At 42.0% G+C, this 18804-nt stretch overlaps 1 protein-coding gene across 1 annotated transcript; it reads left to right on the top strand.

Annotated features, from left to right (window-relative positions):
• Positions 1-719: 719 nt before the first annotated feature.
• On the top strand, positions 720-2494 carry ankrd34bb (ankyrin repeat domain 34Bb). Its single transcript, XM_031735966.1, has 2 exons — positions 720-922; positions 1021-2494. Exons 1-2 carry the CDS (start codon positions 720-722, stop codon positions 2492-2494), a joined length of 1677 nt encoding a protein of 558 aa, XP_031591826.1.
• Positions 2495-18804: the final 16310 nt, after the last annotated feature.

Below are 18804 nucleotides of genomic sequence, written 5' to 3' on the forward strand. Positions count from 1 at the left end.
CCCAACGTGTGTGAGAGAGAGAGAGGGAGAATTAATTTTCCCAAAATTAAGCAAATGCTTGGACAGCAGAAATGCTCTATGTGATTCTCCCTTACACTCAGTATTCACTTCATGATATTTTCTGAGTGTAAGGGAGAATCACATAGAGCATTTCTGCTGTCTAACCATTTCTGCTGTCTAGGCATTTGCTTAATTTTGGGAAAATTAATTCTCCCTCTCTCTCACACACACGTTGGGTATTCATATCTTGTGGGGACATCTAATTGACATAATGCTTTCTGTAGCCACTTACCCTACCCTAAGTATCAAGAGTTAAAATACTTGCAATTAGAATGGACCTTATATATTTTGGTGGTTTCAATTTAACTATTGCTTTCTTCTTACTGAGTACTCTGTACTTCAAGTCAATTTTTTTCCTGATATGACATAGTTTAGGAAATATCATGAAGTGAATACTGAGTGTAAGGGAGCAAAATTAAGCAAATGCTTAATTTTGTTCAAATATCTGAATGCGCTGTCAGACAAGAAAACGCTGTATCAAACAAATGGTTTCTGTAGGTAATCTGATGCTCAGATATGGTTTGAGGATTCACAGTATAAAGCTTCCAACAGCTGCCCACTTGATGGAGACCTAAAAACTTCTTCTTACATTGTTGCAGGGATGGTTTGGGTGCACCTTCAGACTTTGAAGTGACAGTCTTTCATCAAAGGTCCTCACAATGGATGAGTCAACAGAGGTTCGAACAGATGGCAATTCCCTGTTGAAGGCTGTATATTTATGTCGGCTACGTCTGACTCGGCTGCTTCTGGAAGGAGGAGCCTACATTAATGAGAGTAATGAGCATGGTGAGACACCACTCATGGTAGCCTGCAAGACACGCTATACAGATTCACAGAGTGTACCCCAGCACAAGATGGTTCGGTAGGTTTTATACATTTTTGTTGAGCATTAGTATCTTCGAGATAACTGATAAAATAAATGTACCCTTTACTTTACCTTACTTTACCTTTTTCTACAAGGTATCTTCTTGAAAATGGTGCCGATCCAAACATCCAAGACAAGACTGGGAAAACGGCTCTAATGCATGCATGTCTTCAACAAATGGGGGCTGAAATTCTGTCACTTCTTCTTAGCAGCGGAGCTGATCCAACCCTGGAGGATCATGCAGGTTTATCTGCATTAGTTTATGCAGTTAATTCTGGTAACAGGGACATTCTCAGTGTACTCTTAGATGCCTGTAAAGCCAAGGGTAAGGAAGTTATCATCATCACCACCAACAAACTGCCCTCTGGCCATCAGGTGACAAAGCAGTACCTTAATGTTCCTCCATCTCCTGAACTTGAAGAGAATCTGCATTACATACCAGCATCTTGCTGCATGTCGCCATATGAGGTCCAGCTACGAACTCCTCCTCAGGGCTCTTCAGCAACAACCTCTCCTCAACCTGGCAGCCCCCTTCGTGGCCTCAAGGATCCCCAGTGTTTAAGCTTAGGGCATGGCCTGATCAGATTTCAACCATGTTCACCAATCCAACATCTAAGTCCTCTACGCGTTCCCGATGTGGATAAGCGACCTAACTTCCATCAGCTACACTCAGAAGCCTGGTCCAAAAGTCCTTCCCTGTTACTCCAGCAGAGTCAGACATCCTCTCTGACTGAGGAACCAGTGGAAATTACTCCTGAGGAGGTGCTGTCTTTCAGAGTCAAAGGACATCCTCCTGCTATTTCACGGCACCAGAGCATTGATGTCAAAGATGCAAAAGGACTTGTGAAAGCATTAGAGATCTTATCGGGAAATGACAACAGGGGAGGTGGTGGAAGAAAAGGCTTTGGCAGAAAGATGTCATATGACAGTGCTGCAAGTTCATTATATTCTGTTTCACACCCAAATTTGCTTCAAGACAGTCTTGCCTTTTCCCATGAATCCAGACCTGCAGATGAAGACTGTCTTACACAGCTGAATGTTTCCAGTCTGCAAAATGTGGTGCGTCGGCGGAACATCGGTATTGGCCACTACAGTTCTGACTCTCAGTTGCAGCAACTCAGCAGCAGAGACAGAACCTCAAAGAGCAGTGGTGGTGCTGGATCGGCAGTGGAAAGACACAAGCTGGTCACCAGCAGAGCCTCCAATCTGTCAGGATCCAGGGAGTCCTTGGAGAGCTTGGTCCAGAGGCGAGCCACTATAGGGCTGGAGCGAAGAGGCTCAGGAGCTCTTCTTCTGGATCACATTGCCCACACACGCCCCGGATACCTGCCTCGTTTGAATCCTCACATTCCCATACCAGATATTGGGGTTAGCTCTAACTCTTCTTGCCCTTTGAGTGGAAGTACCAAGACACTGAACAGTGTTCTTATAGGCTCAAAACCTGTATTGCCCTGTGCACCTGTTTTCCCCAAGGATCTGAAAGCTAAGAAAATGTTGTGGAGGCGTCACTCAATGCAGAGTGACCAAATAAAACAACTTGCCAACTTTGAGAAAACTTTTGGGCACTAGAAAAAAAAAATCTCTCAGGAGAAAATGCATGTGCAATAGATGTATTATAGCTATAACCCCATCTCTAATGCCAATTCATATGTGCTTTAAAAGTAATTATAGATTAGATGTGCTCACCTGTGTCAGTGTGTTGTTTTAGAGTAACATTTCAATTATCACCAGGGCAGTTTGGAAATGATAATTATAAATTCTTGAAACATGAAACATTGCATTCCAAATACCTTGAAAACAAATGTATTTAAACTTGTAAACAGTTGTAAACAGAACAGCCCTCTTCATTAATACTTGGGCCATCCAATCATATCAATTAATGCTGTATGTTTATTGGTGAGTCTGTTCTGAGAAAAGTGACTAGTGTTAGATTAGATTAGATTAGATTAGATTAGATTAGATGAAACTTTATTAATCCCTCGGGTGGGTTCCACCGGGAAATTCCGTTTCTAGTAGCACAGCACCAACAGAAGTTGCATGTTACAGATACAATAAAGGGGAATGAGGGTAAGGATATGGGCATAAATATACCATATATACACATATACACATATATAAATACAGAATATATAATAGGGATAAATAGAAATACCAGTGGATTCCACAATTGAGTGAGTCTATTGCACACTGATTATTGCACAGTCGGATGTAAGAAAAAAAATTGCAAATATTGCACAATGAAAAAAGCACTACAGCTCAGTTGTTCCCCCCTCCTTTGTCCCCCTGTCTCCCCTCCCTCTCTCCTCCAACGAGGAGTTAAACAGTCTGATGGCGTGTGGGACAAAGGAGTTTTTAAGTCTGCTGGTTCTTGACTTTGGGAGAAGCAACCTGTCGCTGAATAGGCTCCGCTGATTATTTACGACCGTGCGCAGAGGATGCCCAGCATTGTCCATAATGTCCAGCAGTTTCTTTAATGTCCTTTTCTGTGCCACTGTCACCAGAGTGTTCAACTTCATGCCGACCACAGAGCCAGCCTTCCTGATTAGTTTTTCCAGCCTGGATGAGTCCTTCTTTGCTGTGCTGCTCCCCCAACACACCACAGCATAGAACAGTACCCCGGCAACCACCGACTGGTAAAACATCCTAAGGAGCTAGTGTTGGTTGTGTCTGTGAAGGTTCTCAGTCATCTAGTTCATCGTAGTCTAAGGAGCTTGGAAAGAAAAAAGCGTCTGGACTTCTGTTGCTTGAAGACATTTCACCTCTCATCTGAGAGGCTTCTGCAGTTCTAGAGTCAAATGGTGGAGAGTCCCAGATTTAAGCCCTGTGGGAGTATCCCCTCCAAGAGGGACAATGGACCCCCTAATGCTCCTCTACCTAATCACATGAGCCAAGGTGTGAAAATGGGTGTAGGTCACAATCAGCCAAGGTTTCAGGTGAACTCATTGTGAAACGTAGCCCCACCCTATCATGTGACTTACTAAGATTAGATGGCCCAGGATGTGAGTGGGCGTTAAGGCATCTGGGAAGGGATCTCAGAACTGGATTATAGATGGCAGACAGTTGGTGTCGTAAGCCCCGCCCTCTGTTCAAAGATGGTCATTCACAGTGGACATAAATGGCCTCTTTCACTCCTCTTTCAAATCATCTGTCTTCTCTGTCCAAAATGTGAACATTGGTGTCCTCGAAGGAGTGACCTTTGACCTGTAGATGCAGATGGACTGCCGAGTCTTGTCCAGTTGAAGTGGTATACATGTATATATAGATATATTTTTTCCGGATCCAACTAAACAGATCCCTCCATCTGGCAACAAGTGCACTCGTAACTCAAGTCATGCACTGGTACTGATATGGAAATAGTAAAATAATACTTTACCTCAGATTGGGGTCAATGTGGTCCCAGTAAGAGCTCAAATCGCCCCACTGACATCCTGAATATATATGAAAGCTTCAGATCATGGATCAAGGCATGAAATTCTCCCTCTTGCTGCTGCCTTGTGAGGATTGGATAGACCCAGAATCTGTTTCTTCCTGTTCTTGTTTAGAAAGATCAGGATCAGCTCATCGTCACTTGACGTCAACTTTTTTTCACAGTGCATTTTTTGATGATGAATTTTCAGGAGAAATGCATGGCATTCCATTACATGGCAAATTCAGATATAGCTTTGCAACCCATTAGATGTGTAATGGCCTTTAGCCTTGTACATACTAATTAGAAAACTGAAAAAAAAATTATTTTATCTCTTATGTACCAACCACCTGGCCTGATGCACTGATATTGAAAGTTAAAGACCCTACAGTGATATTAATATCTCAGTGGTGCAAAGATGTTGGAATAAATAAGGGATGGCTAAGGGCCAAAATGAATTATCTCACTCTCATGTACATGCATTCTTCGTTCACGTACATACTCTATATTGTCAAAAGTATTCATTCACCCATCGCCAACTCATTGAATTCACATGTTCCAATCATGTCCATGGCCACAGGTGCACAGAGGTTGCACGGGGGGGTGGGGGGGTTGGTGTGGGGCTGCAAGGCTCTCTCGTCCTTTCTCGTCCAAGATCAGTGTCTGACCTCATAATTAGCCGTGCATCCACTCTTACCTCATTAGTTAGGGAGGGATTTATGATTGGGCCCTTTCCTTAACTGCCATTCTTCCTTTTTATCATCAGCCCACTGGGCTTAGCACCAAGAACATATTCTGAAGAGCCTTATGGTATCTATATACCGAACATAAATAGCCTCATTCCCAGCTGCAATGTTTTTCTAAAATACTCCACAGTGAACCATGCCACTTTCCTTGTAAAACCCACCAGAGATGCCTGGCTTTCAAAAGCCGACATCACAAGTGCTTTCCAAGTTCTGCCAAAAGAGTCAAGTAGCAAAAACAGCCCTGAACTGTTTGGCTCACTCTCTGAAGCCTTGTCTTGGAGTTTCTCCAACAACCATAAACTGCCATGTTTGGTCCATCGTCTTGACAATTTCCTGGTCATTTCTCCTCGAAAGGCACCTCTGGCTCATGGGTTATCCCTCCTGAAGCCAGTTTTCACCGAACTTGGCGGTCCAGAAAATAGAGGGCCCTTCGATATCCCTGGAGTTCCTTGGCATAACCCTCGACACCATGCAATTCTAGGTTTCTTTGCCCATTTAAAAACTCATATTATCATATTAATCTCCTCCTTCAAAACATTCTCCTTTTTCCCTCTTGTTCTAAATGAGTTTTATTTCTCACCTGATCTCACGGAATGCATTTAAACCATCCTGACAGCTCTTCCAAAGCTGAACTGGCAACTTCTCCTTGCCAACTGGAATGGCATCACTTTCTTTTATGATGATCAGCTAGCCCATCCTGATGAAATTCAGCTCTACACAGATCCTGCTCCTTCTGCCAGCTTTGTGGGTTATTATGGCAGAAGGTGGTTCTCTTAAGGAGCGGTTCCTGCCTTCAACCGTTTACCAAACCTACCGCTTGGAACATGTTCCATTCGTTCCACAACCGCTTCAACCTTCTTTTTCCATCCTTTGACATAACTGCCATGTTTAGCTTCATATCATTTGCAGGTTATTTCCAGGCCTTAAAAATCCCCACAATCAGGGCTAATCTCAGTGACATCAATTTCTTCATCAAAATACTCACAGGTTCACCTTGTTTGACCTCTACATTAACTCAGCTGTCGCTGCTCATCACAGGTCTCCAACACCAGGCACCCCCTTCAACCCCATGCCATCTGCCCCTAACTTCAAATCTTTGATCCCACTGTATTTTCACAATCAGGCACAAGTATGGTCACTACTTCCTGGAATGCACACTCAAATCAGTGTTCCTGTTTGTTTTCCTTGGATTTCTACACTGTTCAGAGTTTTCCTCTTCAGCAATCAAATTCAACCCAAATCAACCCATTTATTTTGTCTTTATTATTTATATTTGCCATGAATTCAAAGGGCTGAAGAATTTCAGAACTGGTGGAATAGCTATGGACTTTCAACAAAAGGGCAAACCCCTCTTCAGCTGTGGGAAAGGGGCAGAGACAGCAATGCATAAATACATAACCCACTGTCTTTGGTATTGATTATTACAGACCACTGTCAGAGCTGGAGGCAATCAATATTGTAAGGTTGTCATTCTATCAATTAACATTTCCATCAGTGACATGATGGTTACACACCAGCAGACTTTTGATCCATTTGAAGTTGATATAGGTATAGATTTTAGTGCTGTCAATAGATTTTTTTTTTTCAACTTTATATTTAAGCTTGTAACAGACATTTATGCAATATAATGAAGTAAATGGAGAATAAACACAAAGACTGTATGCTTAAATTCAAAGAGAATTTGAATAGTTTTCTTCAGTCTTTTAGCGCAGATTCTCTCCTGTGAAATGCAACTTTTTAAAAAACCTCTATACTAATAGGTAAGTATACACTAATATATAATATATATTAGTGCTGTCAAACAATTAAAATGTTTAATCAGATTCATCACAGGGTTAATGTGGATTAATTTTGATTAATCACGATTAAATATCATTCATTTTTATTGATATTAATCGCATTTCACTTTGCATGAGCAAACAGGCTCGAGAAAAAAGGGAAAATATACGCATTTAACATGTTTATTGAACATCTTGAACATTCATGTTAACAAAAATCTCTGTAAACATGTATCCACTCTCTCTCTGTCACTCTTAGGGAGGCACTTAAAGTCCTTGAAACAAGGAACCACAGCGATGTAAAGTGCGTGTTCTTAATGATATTAATAGGTCTGCAGTTTGTTGCAGTTCACTTGGCAATTGTGTCGGTCAATATGTCCGGGGTCAACTTACTGAGTCCCCGATGCTCCATGAGTGGTTTGTCGCAAGCTGGGTGAGGCGTTAGCCAAAGTCTGAGCAGCATCCCCGGCTAACATATGCTTCGCGTCAATGTGATATTTTAAGCTGGCAGTGCTTTGGTGAAAAGAAAATTCCTTCTTGCACAATGCGCATAATACTTTATGTCGGTCAACTGTTCTGTCTTGCTATTTTTTAATACTCAAATTTCCCATCGAGAGGGCCAATGTGCGTTTATCATCTTCCAGATTGAGTTGATTGGTACAGCTGCCCGTCACTATCAGATCAACTGGCCATTAGTCCATGTGTGAAGGTAACTCTACTTGGACAAACTGCCAAAAATGCGTTAACAGAAACATTTCAGGGATTTTGAGTAATTCTGCACTCCAGATGTGTTAATAGCGTTAAATTATTTGTATCGCGTTAATTGTGATGACGGCTTAATCTGCGTTAACGCATTAATTTGACAGCACCAATAAATTTATTTTGCAACCTTGTTCATTTTCTTGACAGACAATACAAAAATATTTATATATGCTAACAAAAGAGACACGTTTACGTCAGTAGAGAACATGCAGAAGGAACATTTGATTTGCAGTTGTTGTGGTGTGTTACCATTGTAATCAAAAAGAATACAACGCAACACGTTGATGTTAATACATTCAGGAAATACATTAAACACTGGAATCTGTGATCCAATAGAATACAGGAGGCACATAAACAATATTAAAGCAGAACACTAGGGAATAAAAGCAACACACAAGTACAAAGCTAGAAAAGAATAAATAAAATTACAATGCATACATTTATTTATTTATTTTTTATTGTAGTTATAGGAAAAGTTTGATTAAGATTGGGGACATTTGACAGTTTAATTAGATTAGGCTCTAATGTCTCAGTCAATATGAAGATTTAGTCCATGTTACTATCACTGTTAAAATCTGTTTTTGAAAAAAATGCCTCGCCTTTAACCAAAACAACTTTAAATCTTAGTGTCGTCCCCATTCCCTTCAGTTTACCCTGAGCATGTAGCTATGATTAGTCTCTTATCTATTGCTGTTTAGCGATCATCTTATAATTTTGGCTGCAATCTCCTTTGGTCAACATGAAATCCAGGCTCCATATGTTTCCGATCAGTTTAATACTTGCTTCAGCTGACCAGTCCGTGTTAACGAGTGCAACATACCAGTTTAATCACTCAGCCCAATCATTTATGTTCATCTAGAGTTAAATCTGCTGAGTATTTATTACAATCAAAGAATATATGCTCTACAGTTTAAATTTGTCCACATTAATCACAATAACCTGCAGCATGTTAATTAATTATTTTAAGCATGCTATTCCATCCCGTGTGACCAAATCAACTGCATCAGTTCTAGCGAAAACAATTGCACTTAACTCTCCGCAGCTTCTTCCCCATAAGCTCGCAGCATCACATTCAAAAGTGAGTACATTCATTGCATGCTGACCTGTAAGCAGAAGGTGATGATTCAGCTCAGCCTTAGGTTCGGCCATAATCCACGTTCCATATGCGTAACCCACTTAAAATGTTGAAACTCAGCTCAAGTCACTTTGCGATTTATGCCACAGTTATGAAAGTGCAGTCCCTGTCCTTCATTCTAGAGACAAGCAGTTGTCTCCAGGTTAGTCATTATCTCACCTGCAGAGTAGCCTTTATCTCCTAAAGCACACTAACTGTGTGCACGCAGTATTCGTTCATACCCTGTTTGTTTTGAAATTTTCAGTAGGATCATGCTTTAAGCTAACTACACAGATAAATGTTTTTCTAGTTCTTAGAGTCATGAGGTATATTTCCCAAAGCCTGACCCTCATAGGCCAACTGCACTGCACTAATCATCGGCACTGAGGGTTTTAAGTTTTTCACTACAAAGTTATGAATAAGTGAAACTTATCGGCTTACTGATTCTTCAATAGCCAATTCAGGCTTTTCACTCAATCTTAGGCCGTCTCATAAACTTTCTCCTCTCAGATGAAGAATCAATTAATGCACTGTGTGTGGAGGTTCTGAGCACTTAAGGTATCCTAAATAATAATCATCAGTAATGCTTGGCCATCTGAATCTCTTTTGTCAAGTCGGGTTTTTTTGCCTTCTTTCAAATATTCATCTGGGCTCTGTCAGGGTCCCTGGGTCGTGGACCCAGCGTTTTCAGTTTGTTTCATGTTATTCTCTGTTTGCACTCCACGTTCTTTGTGCCAGCCTTTCCCTGTGTGTTAGTTCAATTATGTTCAGCTGTTCACTCACCAGTCTCCAATCAGTCATTATTCAGCCAGTGTATTTAAGTCCTCAGTTTCCACTCGCTCACTGTCTTATCATTGATGTTGTCACTGCTGTCTACTCTGCATGTTTGTCTTTCAGTTCAGCCAGTCAGCCAATCTTCTTCCCCGTTCTGTTCATCCTGCCATTGCAATAAACAACCTTAATCCTCACCACGAGTCCTGCATTGGGGTCCTCTCTTCTTCACATCCACACAGCAACTCCTGATAGGCTCTCTGTGGAACTTCTACTACTTTCTGCCACGGAAGGCTCATCATACCTGCTCAATATTTTGATGGGTTTCTCCTTTTCTGTCTTTGTAAGTCTTCTGTTTTCAGTGTGCTAAACATTTAGGAAACGTTTAAACATCTCAGGATTTGGGGGTATTAGCATTTGTAATAGTTGGCAGGATTGGCCCTCCTGAGCTTCTGCTGTTTCCTGTCCTCCACAGGAATGATTCAAACCTGCTTCTTATAAGGTCAAATTGGCAATACATGCACCCCTATATTCTATCTATTATAGTAGCATCTCCCTAAAATCCATGCAGTAGCACTTTCCATTCTTAGCTGATCGCGAACTAAAGGTGCATCTTCGAAAGGGACCTTATTTAGAATTAGTAAGTCGCTCTCTACCTCTACTGTTTCATAGTGAAAAGATCGTAGGTCCATCGTAAATCATAGGCAGGTAAGTACTGCCTCGTCAGCTTTATAAGCCTTTCAATCCAACCTCACTCGTATAATGTCAAATCACATCAAAGTTGCCTAGGAGGCTTAATGCTGTAATGTAACATCAATCATAAACAGCTTTTCCCTACCTGTCTCCAAATGGATTGCAGGTCATCAGTGACCTTTTCTTCCTCACAAGTCTAAACTCATGACAAGCTGGCATACAGCTGGTGGTGGTATCAAAGTCTACCTTCTTACACCCGCTCTGCCAACTCTCATCCTCATTATGGTCTGTCCTCATTACTGGCCTACAGCATCCTGAGCCTTAATGCAGGGTCTTTTCTCACGTGTCCCCAACGTTCAGCCTTTTTGCACGCCTCTCCTTAGATGCTGAAGAGAAAGGTTGTTCTTAATTTATTCCGTCAGTGATGAATAGTAAGATGTTCTAGCTTTACAGAGGGCTTTATTTTCTAGGGCTACAAACTATAGTTCAAGGCTAAATGAAAATTCTGAATTAGTGAGACACCATTTCCTCTCCAACAAGTTATCTGTTTAAGGTCCACATTTGAAAGTCAAGTACTTCCATCAAGTACTTCTGATTTAAGGCTTTCTTTTTTCAGGAGAACCATAGTATCCAGGGTTGTATGCAGTGAAGAAGACTAAAACTATTAAGATAATCAACCTCTGTGGAAGTAGAGTTCAGGTAGATTCTCTGCACTGTGTTGACACATGGCATTGAGGAATTATATCCTTAAACTTAGTTACAGCACTTTCAGAAAGATACGTACTGTGATGAAATTCCCCATTGCTGTGTAATGCATTGATGCAAAAAGAATGCAAAAAGAATAATCCTCATGTCACTCTTGTGCTCTTTACTGCAGGTTTGGATACTTTATTACTTTATTACTTTACTCAGCTGTAAAAGGCTGATGAGGTATTGTAGTCACCGCACCGAGCGGGGGTTGTAGGAGCTTCAAAGTGATACCATACATGTATCTACTGGGAGGCAGAGGAGTAGCACGGGAGGTTGCCAGTATTTTTGTCCTTTCTTTGTGATTTTTTTAATGTTTAAATAGTTATTTGGTGATTTTTTTTTCGGGGGGGGGAGTTGACACAGTCTCTTCCTGGCCCGGATCCGGTATCAAGCCAGCACTTCTGACTGACTGGTGTCATGGCAGGATGTATGTCAACCAGATGTGGCCCAGGTCTGGCAATGATGGCACTATTTATGTTTCTATTTTCCTATTTTAGTTAGAAGACCCAAATGCCATGTTACAATACTATACTGCTATGGTAGCCAGTGTTTCAAATGCAGGTTTGACAGGTTTGTGAGTGTACACTGTATCCAAAACCTAGTGAGGGTTTACTCATGTTTACTGCCGGGTGGCTATAGCTCAGGCAGTAGAGCAGGTCAACTACTGATCGGAAGGTTAGTGGTTTGATCCCTGGCTCCTCCAGTCTGTATGTCAAGAGTGTGAATGTGTATGAATGTAGTTAGAAAGCCCTCAGTTTAGAGAAAGTGTGTGAATGTGGCATGTTGGATAAAGCACTTTGAGTAATCTGGGAGAGTAGAAAAGCGCTATAAAAGAATCAGTCCATTCATTGTCTGAACAGAGTTTTGTCATGTTACTTTTGCACTATTATGTTCTGGCACATGTTGTTATTACATGGCTTGATTAAGGTACACATTAGGCTGACATATGGGCCAGTACAGGACCCCCAGTGTGTCTGCAACTGGTCCATGTGTGGGCCACCTCTGGCAAACCAGATCTGGGCCACCAAAGGGCCGTCATTCTTTGCGGTATGTGGGCCATGTGTAAGCACATTGTGTGGGCCAGATCCGAGCCACACCAATTTTGCTATGTGGGATTAAGGGGATAGGGTTTTGGGGGGGGAAGAAGCTGTAGAAAGGCATTGAAGACTGCAACTCTACTTCCTTGTCCTAACCCCTGTTTTTGTCATAAGTTGCATTTAAGTTCATATATTTGTTGAAAATTGTTAAATTTGTATTAAGTAAGATATTAAAAGTATATTGTTGATTTAAAAATTGTCTAAAATATGTGATTATAAAACAAGGTTGGTGAAAAGTGCTGTAAACCTTCAGGAAAAGTTTGTTAGAGGTACAATGTAATGGTCATATGACCAGAATGAAGCCGCGAGCACAACCATGGCATTGTAGGTCAGAACTAGCATGGATACAGAGGACAGCCGTACAGACATGCTGCACAGTTAAGCAGTATGAGTTATTACTTAAGAGTGTGATTAATGGTTCTAAAATGCCTTTGTTTAATGGATTGTTGACATGAAATAGTTCTTAAATGTAATTTGATATCCAAGTAGAGCTGGGCGATATAAGATTTTTTTCATATCACGATATGTTTTTTTCATCTCAGGCGATAACGATATATATCACAATATAAGCCAAATAACTATATTTGTAAGATTTAAATGTGCCGTTGCTCACAATTAAAATGTGAAATAATTAGCAGCTTGTTTTAATTAAAATATTTATTTCCCATAATAAGTTCAACAGGGCAGATGTACTTAAGGAACATGAGACTTCAGTTTCAGATAAATAAAGGCAAATATTGCAAACTACACAAAAGGCAGCCGCTAAAGCGTTTAAGTTTCAAAATAGAACAAACAAAACAGACCACTAAATTGTCAATTCCACTTAGAAAGAAAATATTAATTCTAAAAATAAATCTTAGGTCGTTTTACAGAAGAACAGACAAAATTGACTAACTTTAGTCAATATCAAATAAACTGAGAACTAAAAGGAAATTCTCAATCTCTCCTTGTTGTATAGCTTAGCTTTTGAAACAGTTTTAACAGTTACTTTAGTCTGACAAAAGCCGAATGACGAATTAGCGCTTTCAGTCAGAGATTGAGCATGCACCGCTTTATTGTATTTCCAGACTTGCTTTCGGCACAATTTACAGTGCGCGCTACTCTGTTTTTTGTCAGACTTGAAATAGCCGAAATACCTTCACACTACAGAACTTCTGTGGCCCTTCCGTTCGACAAGCTCTCCGGCATTGGAACCATCATCTGTTTTTTCTTCGGTAACCTTCGCTCACGCTCTCAGTTGATTTTTCTGTAGTCGGCAAACTCATTTCCTTCATTACCCGGGCTGCACGGCTGCAAAAACAAATACACAAGTGCACCTTGGCGCTTGTGCTGTACTTAACAAGTCACGTGACGTGACGCTGCGGCTGTAATTGGTTCGGCTCTGCGCTACTTAATTTGGATTGGCTGTTCTTTTTTTTTTTTTTTAAGACGACAAGAGAGATGAGGCCTATCGCAATAGTTTAATTTTTCTATCGAGAAAAAGTTATTTCGCAATACATATCGTTATCGTTTTGTCGCCCAGCTCTATATCCAAGTATTTCTTACTTTTAGACTAGTTGATTAGTCAATTTTTTTTCCCTTGTTTAGTCGACTAAACAAGGGAAATTAGTAGCCAGGAACATCCCGAGGCACACGACCAGAGTTTAGCTGAGAGCACAGTCACTGTAGGTCAGAACTAGCATGGGTACAGAGGAAACAAAGCCAGAAAAGTTATTCTGCATGTGGTCCAAGAGGCACTCGTGGTAATGATTTTTTGTGTATACTGTATTTAATGTTGTATAATGCCTTTACGTTTACAATAAGACGATATTTTTCATATATTTTATTTTTCGCATTTCAATTTATGTTGTGCTAGCTTGAGACTGTTTATGTATATTACATGAGAAACTTTGAAAAGGTCTGAGATATTTAAGTTGTAAACTCGTGTCCTTTTAAAATTTAAAAATATATTTCATGGTGTCTGAAAAAAAGTGAGAGAGAGAAATATAACCTCTGATCAGTATGATCGGTGGCCATTTGTTGGACCCTTGTAGTTACAGTAGCATTTTGGGGAGTTTAATCAATTTGGCCAGATTTCTACAGATGTCTTTCCTAACAAGACCAGGCTTTCCCTAGAAAGTTGAATACTGTGAATATAATTAGGGGATGATTCAACAAAGAGTGTGCTTTGGCTAAAGCATGTGACGATTACACTATGAAATTGTCACAGTCCTGGGTGGGTGACCCAGTGTTTTGATTTTTGTAGTATTATTACTAATATTATTCTTGTTCCCCGGTCAGTCGTGTCTTATGTAACTCCTGGCTCTGTGCGCTGTACTCCGTTTGTTTAGTGTTTTACGTTGACGGTCCCTTGTCTTATGTTAGTGTGTCTAGTTTTGATTCACCCTGGTCTCTTCATGTTGATTGCTCCCAGCTGTGCTCCCCTCATGTGTCTCATTCCCTCGTTTCCCTCAGTGTATTTTAGCCCTGTGTTTCTCTCTGTCAGTGTCGTGTCGTCCACTCACCATGCTGTGCGTTTCTCCTTTTGTGCTCCCTGTGATCTCCCTAGTTTCCAGGTTTCCAGTTAAAAATTACTCAACTGCAATAAAGCAGCCTCTTTATGTTTATTCCTCCATTGAGTGTTTTGCATTTGGGTCCTACATCCTGCCTGCCACACAGCGATACCTTGACAGAACAACACAACCACACAATGGAACCAACAGCACTCGCCCAATCTGAAGAACTCCAGGAGGATCTCATTCACTCCGTGGACCAGCTATGTAACCAGTGGCTGGATTTTCCTGAGGAGGAGTATCGTCGAGCTGTTGCTAGCTGGCTACAGTGATTGATTTCCATTCTCCCCTGGCTACTGAGTTCTCTTCACCCGCTCACACAGGACTTTCTACTTCATACATTGAATCTTCACCCCCCAACTACTGGCTACCGGAAGATTCATGGCCCAGACGCCGCTGCCGCAGAATAACTCTTTCCACGTCTGACTCCGACCATCGTTTGCGGCCTAGTTCCAGTAATGCTGCACTAATGAATTAGACTATTCACTTTAGCTAAGGTTATTAAGTTAGCTAAAGAGTTGGGATGCTGTGTAAGACATAAATAAACCTAAAATACAATGGTTTGGACATTGTTTTGCACATTTAGTAGCAAAGCACCGACAGAAGTTGCATGTTACAGATACAATAAAGGGGAATGAGAGTAAGGATATGAGCATAAATATACCATACACACATATATATATATATATATATATATATATACCATACACACATATTTTATATTTCCCTACTGAAGGTGTCTCTGCAAGCATACAGGTGTCTGAGAGGGTCCAAGATGACAATTGTGGAATTCTACTGGAAAGAGTCGATTATGTTTGTTTGTTAAAGCTGAACCCAGGGCAAACTACGCTAAATTAGTGTTTATAGCTAACAGCTACAATAAGTGTAACAGTTACTGTTAAGCTATCATTTGTTTACATGACGCTTTTTCTTATACAGGTAATACATTTATTACCAACCTGAGAGTTTATCCACCGGTCATTTGATGTCAGGGCTCTGTGTGCAAGCGGATGAAGAGGTGGATCCAAATGCAGGACTCAGACACTAACTTGAAACTCAAAACCCTCAGCTTTATTCGCTGGCAGAAAACAAAACATAAACTGAGCAATGGTACTGACATGAAAATACTGAACACGAAAACACACAGGCATAATCTGATGGTACGACGCGACACCGAGCATGGGAAAACACAGGGCTTATATACACACACGGTAGTAATAAGGGGATAGGCAACAGGAGGGAGACACAGCTGGGAGAGATCAGGGCTAACGAGAAAGGGGGAACAAGGCTGCACACACTAACATAAGACAGACTTTCACAATAACCTCCTGAGACCCAGGGGGAAAAAAGTATTTTGATTTTAATTTTTTTCAGATAAATCAAGTGTTGGGATGGTAAAAAACACATTACAAAAACAAAATTGTTTTAAACTAATTTTATTTAAATTTTACAACATGTGTACTTCAGTGCACAAGGGGAGTTCGTTGATCACGAATGTGAAACTAACAAAATTCAAGAGCTATTTAAGAAAATTACATGCTCCACTTAAATTTTTGTAAGCAGGATATTAAAACTTATTTATATAACAATATCATAAAAATGTAGATCATGGGTCAACTTAGAAGTCACTGAAACTTCACTAGCTGTAAGCCATTGGTTCAGGAACAAGTGATTGCACTGGGCTTTCTATTTCACAAAAGTCAATTCATTTATGATATCTGAGGAAGTACTGTGATTTTTTTTATTTGGGGACACAAAGGAACATTTGGCACATCTCACACATGTTTTACTGTTGCACCCAACCATTCCACAACTGAAATGCCTTGGACTGTTAACCATTTCAGGCAAGTGGAGTGAACCATATTTTGTTACACTCTCATCTGGTTGGGGCTTCCTTTTCTTGATTTTTGGAGAGAACTCTTCATTACTGGTATTATTCAGGTCTTGTTCACATGTTTGTCCCTGGTTTCTTAGCCAAGAGGAGCTTGAACTCCAGATTCTGTGAGTTCTTTTCGCACATTGAGATCATTGACAACTTTCAGCAAAGACGTGATCTTGTAGAAACAATCAGGTGTCATGGATTCAGCTATAATTGCGACTCTTGTTTTTTTTTACTTTACTGGAAAACACTTCTGCATTTTACCCATATTTTATTTTTAACTCAAAATCAAATTCCAGATTCTCCTACATGTTCGTTTTGGACCAGATAGGATGACAGATTTCAGGTGGCCCTGTGTCTTTCTCTATTACATCTGCCACTGCATCTTGTTAATCTTCGTGTGGCTCCTCCTGGGTTCTCACCCTCTCCTATCTGGCTCACATGACTCTCATCTTCTGAAAAATCTATGTTTGAGTCTCCCTCAATGAATCTGTTAAGAATTCTCTCTGCCTTTGTCAAAGAGTTGTCTATTAGGAAAAAGTGAAATAAATATAAGTACAAATTCCCGACGTGCACTAGAGTACACATTAATAAATTAGTCATTTCCTCTGTGAAACTAAATAAGCTTAATTCTTAAAAACCCCTCAAATTACTTACTAGATGTTTATTTTTGAAAATTAATCAAAATCTGATTTTAAAAAATATTTTAAATGTAAATATCATGCTTACCTTTCTTTCTTCAATAAAATGTGCTTGTGGGCATGCCAGCCATTTTGAAAAGGTAGGAAAAAGACAATTGGCAAGGCCACACCCCCACACATGTGATATCATTTTAAAGGTACTGTTGTCCTCTCTAAGAAAAATCAGGACTTAGAAGAGTGGCAAGTAGAGTATGAGAGGTACAAGCAAAAACTAAATGTGTACTACAGTGCACAAAAATGAATTACTGGGTCTCAGGAGGATAAAACAGGAAACATGAATCACAACTCAGAGACACGGACTAAACACAGAGAGACAGACACATGGAACTGAACTATACATGAAACCAGAATTCCTAAAACATGGATAACAGAAACTTGTAACTCTAATAAGCATCATCATCATCAACACAACAAGAGAATGAGAAAACGATCCAAAACACCAAGATAACTGAAACACAAAGTACCAGAGAAACATAAAGAATAATCCATCATTCAAAATAAAACCAAACCATAACAACTCAAAATACTGGGTCCAACGGACCCAGAACGGTGACAGTACCCCCCCTCCAAGGGCTGGCTCCTGACAGCCCTAAACAAAAAAAAAAAAAAAAAAAACAACACAGAACAAAACCAGACCAGGGCGGGCGGAGGGGGTCCAGGACAGAGGGACAGAAACCAAACAAAAGCAAGGAGCAAGAGAGTCCAGATGTACATGAATAATCAAAACTAGACCGGGTCAAACCATGAGTCCACGAAAAGTTCGGGGGGGTCGACCGTGCACATGGCAACGGCGGCGACGGGCAAACAGTTCTGGAGGCCGACCGTGCACATAGCAACGGCGGCAGCGCAGGCAAAACCAATCAGGAGGCCGACCACTTGGAAGGCAGTGGCGGCCACTGAGCAGGTCCGGAGGTCGACCGCGATGCCAGCGGCAGCGACAGACTCTTTCCGGAGGCCGTCCTCGACGGCCATGATGCCAACTTAGAGGCCTGGAAAATGGCCAGCAGAGGCGAGGCGGAACAGGTCGAGCTGGCTCTGACGGCTGTGTTGCAGAGGCAGGGCCAGGCGAGGCAGGGCCAGGCGAGGCAGGGCCAGGCGAGGCAGGGCCAGGCGAGGCAGGGCCAGGCGAGGCAGGGCCAGGCGAGGCAGGGCCAGGCGAGGCAGGGCCAGGCGAGGCAGGGCCAGGCGAGGCAGGGCCAGGCGAGGCAGGGCCAGGCGAGGCAGGGCCAGGCGAGGCAGGGCCAGGCGAGGCAGGGCCAGGCGAGGCAGGGCCAGGCGAGGCAGGGCCAGGCGAGGCAGGGCCAGGCGAGGCAGGGCCAGGCGAGGCAGGGCCAGGCGAGGCAGGGCCAGGCGAGGCAGGGCCAGGCGAGGCAGGCAGGGCCAGGCGAGGCAGGGCCAGGCGAGGCAGGGCCAGGCGAGGCAGAGGCCAGGGCCAGGCAGAGGCCAGGCGAGGCAGGGCCAGGCGCGAGGCAGGGCCAGGCGAGGCAGGGCCAGGCGAGGCAGGAGGCAGGGGGCGAGGCAGGGCCAGGCGAGGCAGGGCCAGGCAGGCGGCAGGCCAGGCAGCAGGGCCAGGCGAGGCAGGCCAGGCCAGGCAGGCCAGGCAGGCAGGCAGGCCAGGCGAGGCAGGGCC

The sequence above is a fragment of the Oreochromis aureus genome, linkage group 12, assembly GCF_013358895.1.
Source record: "Oreochromis aureus strain Israel breed Guangdong linkage group 12, ZZ_aureus, whole genome shotgun sequence".
In the NCBI taxonomy this organism is placed as follows: Eukaryota; Metazoa; Chordata; class Actinopteri; order Cichliformes; family Cichlidae; genus Oreochromis; species Oreochromis aureus.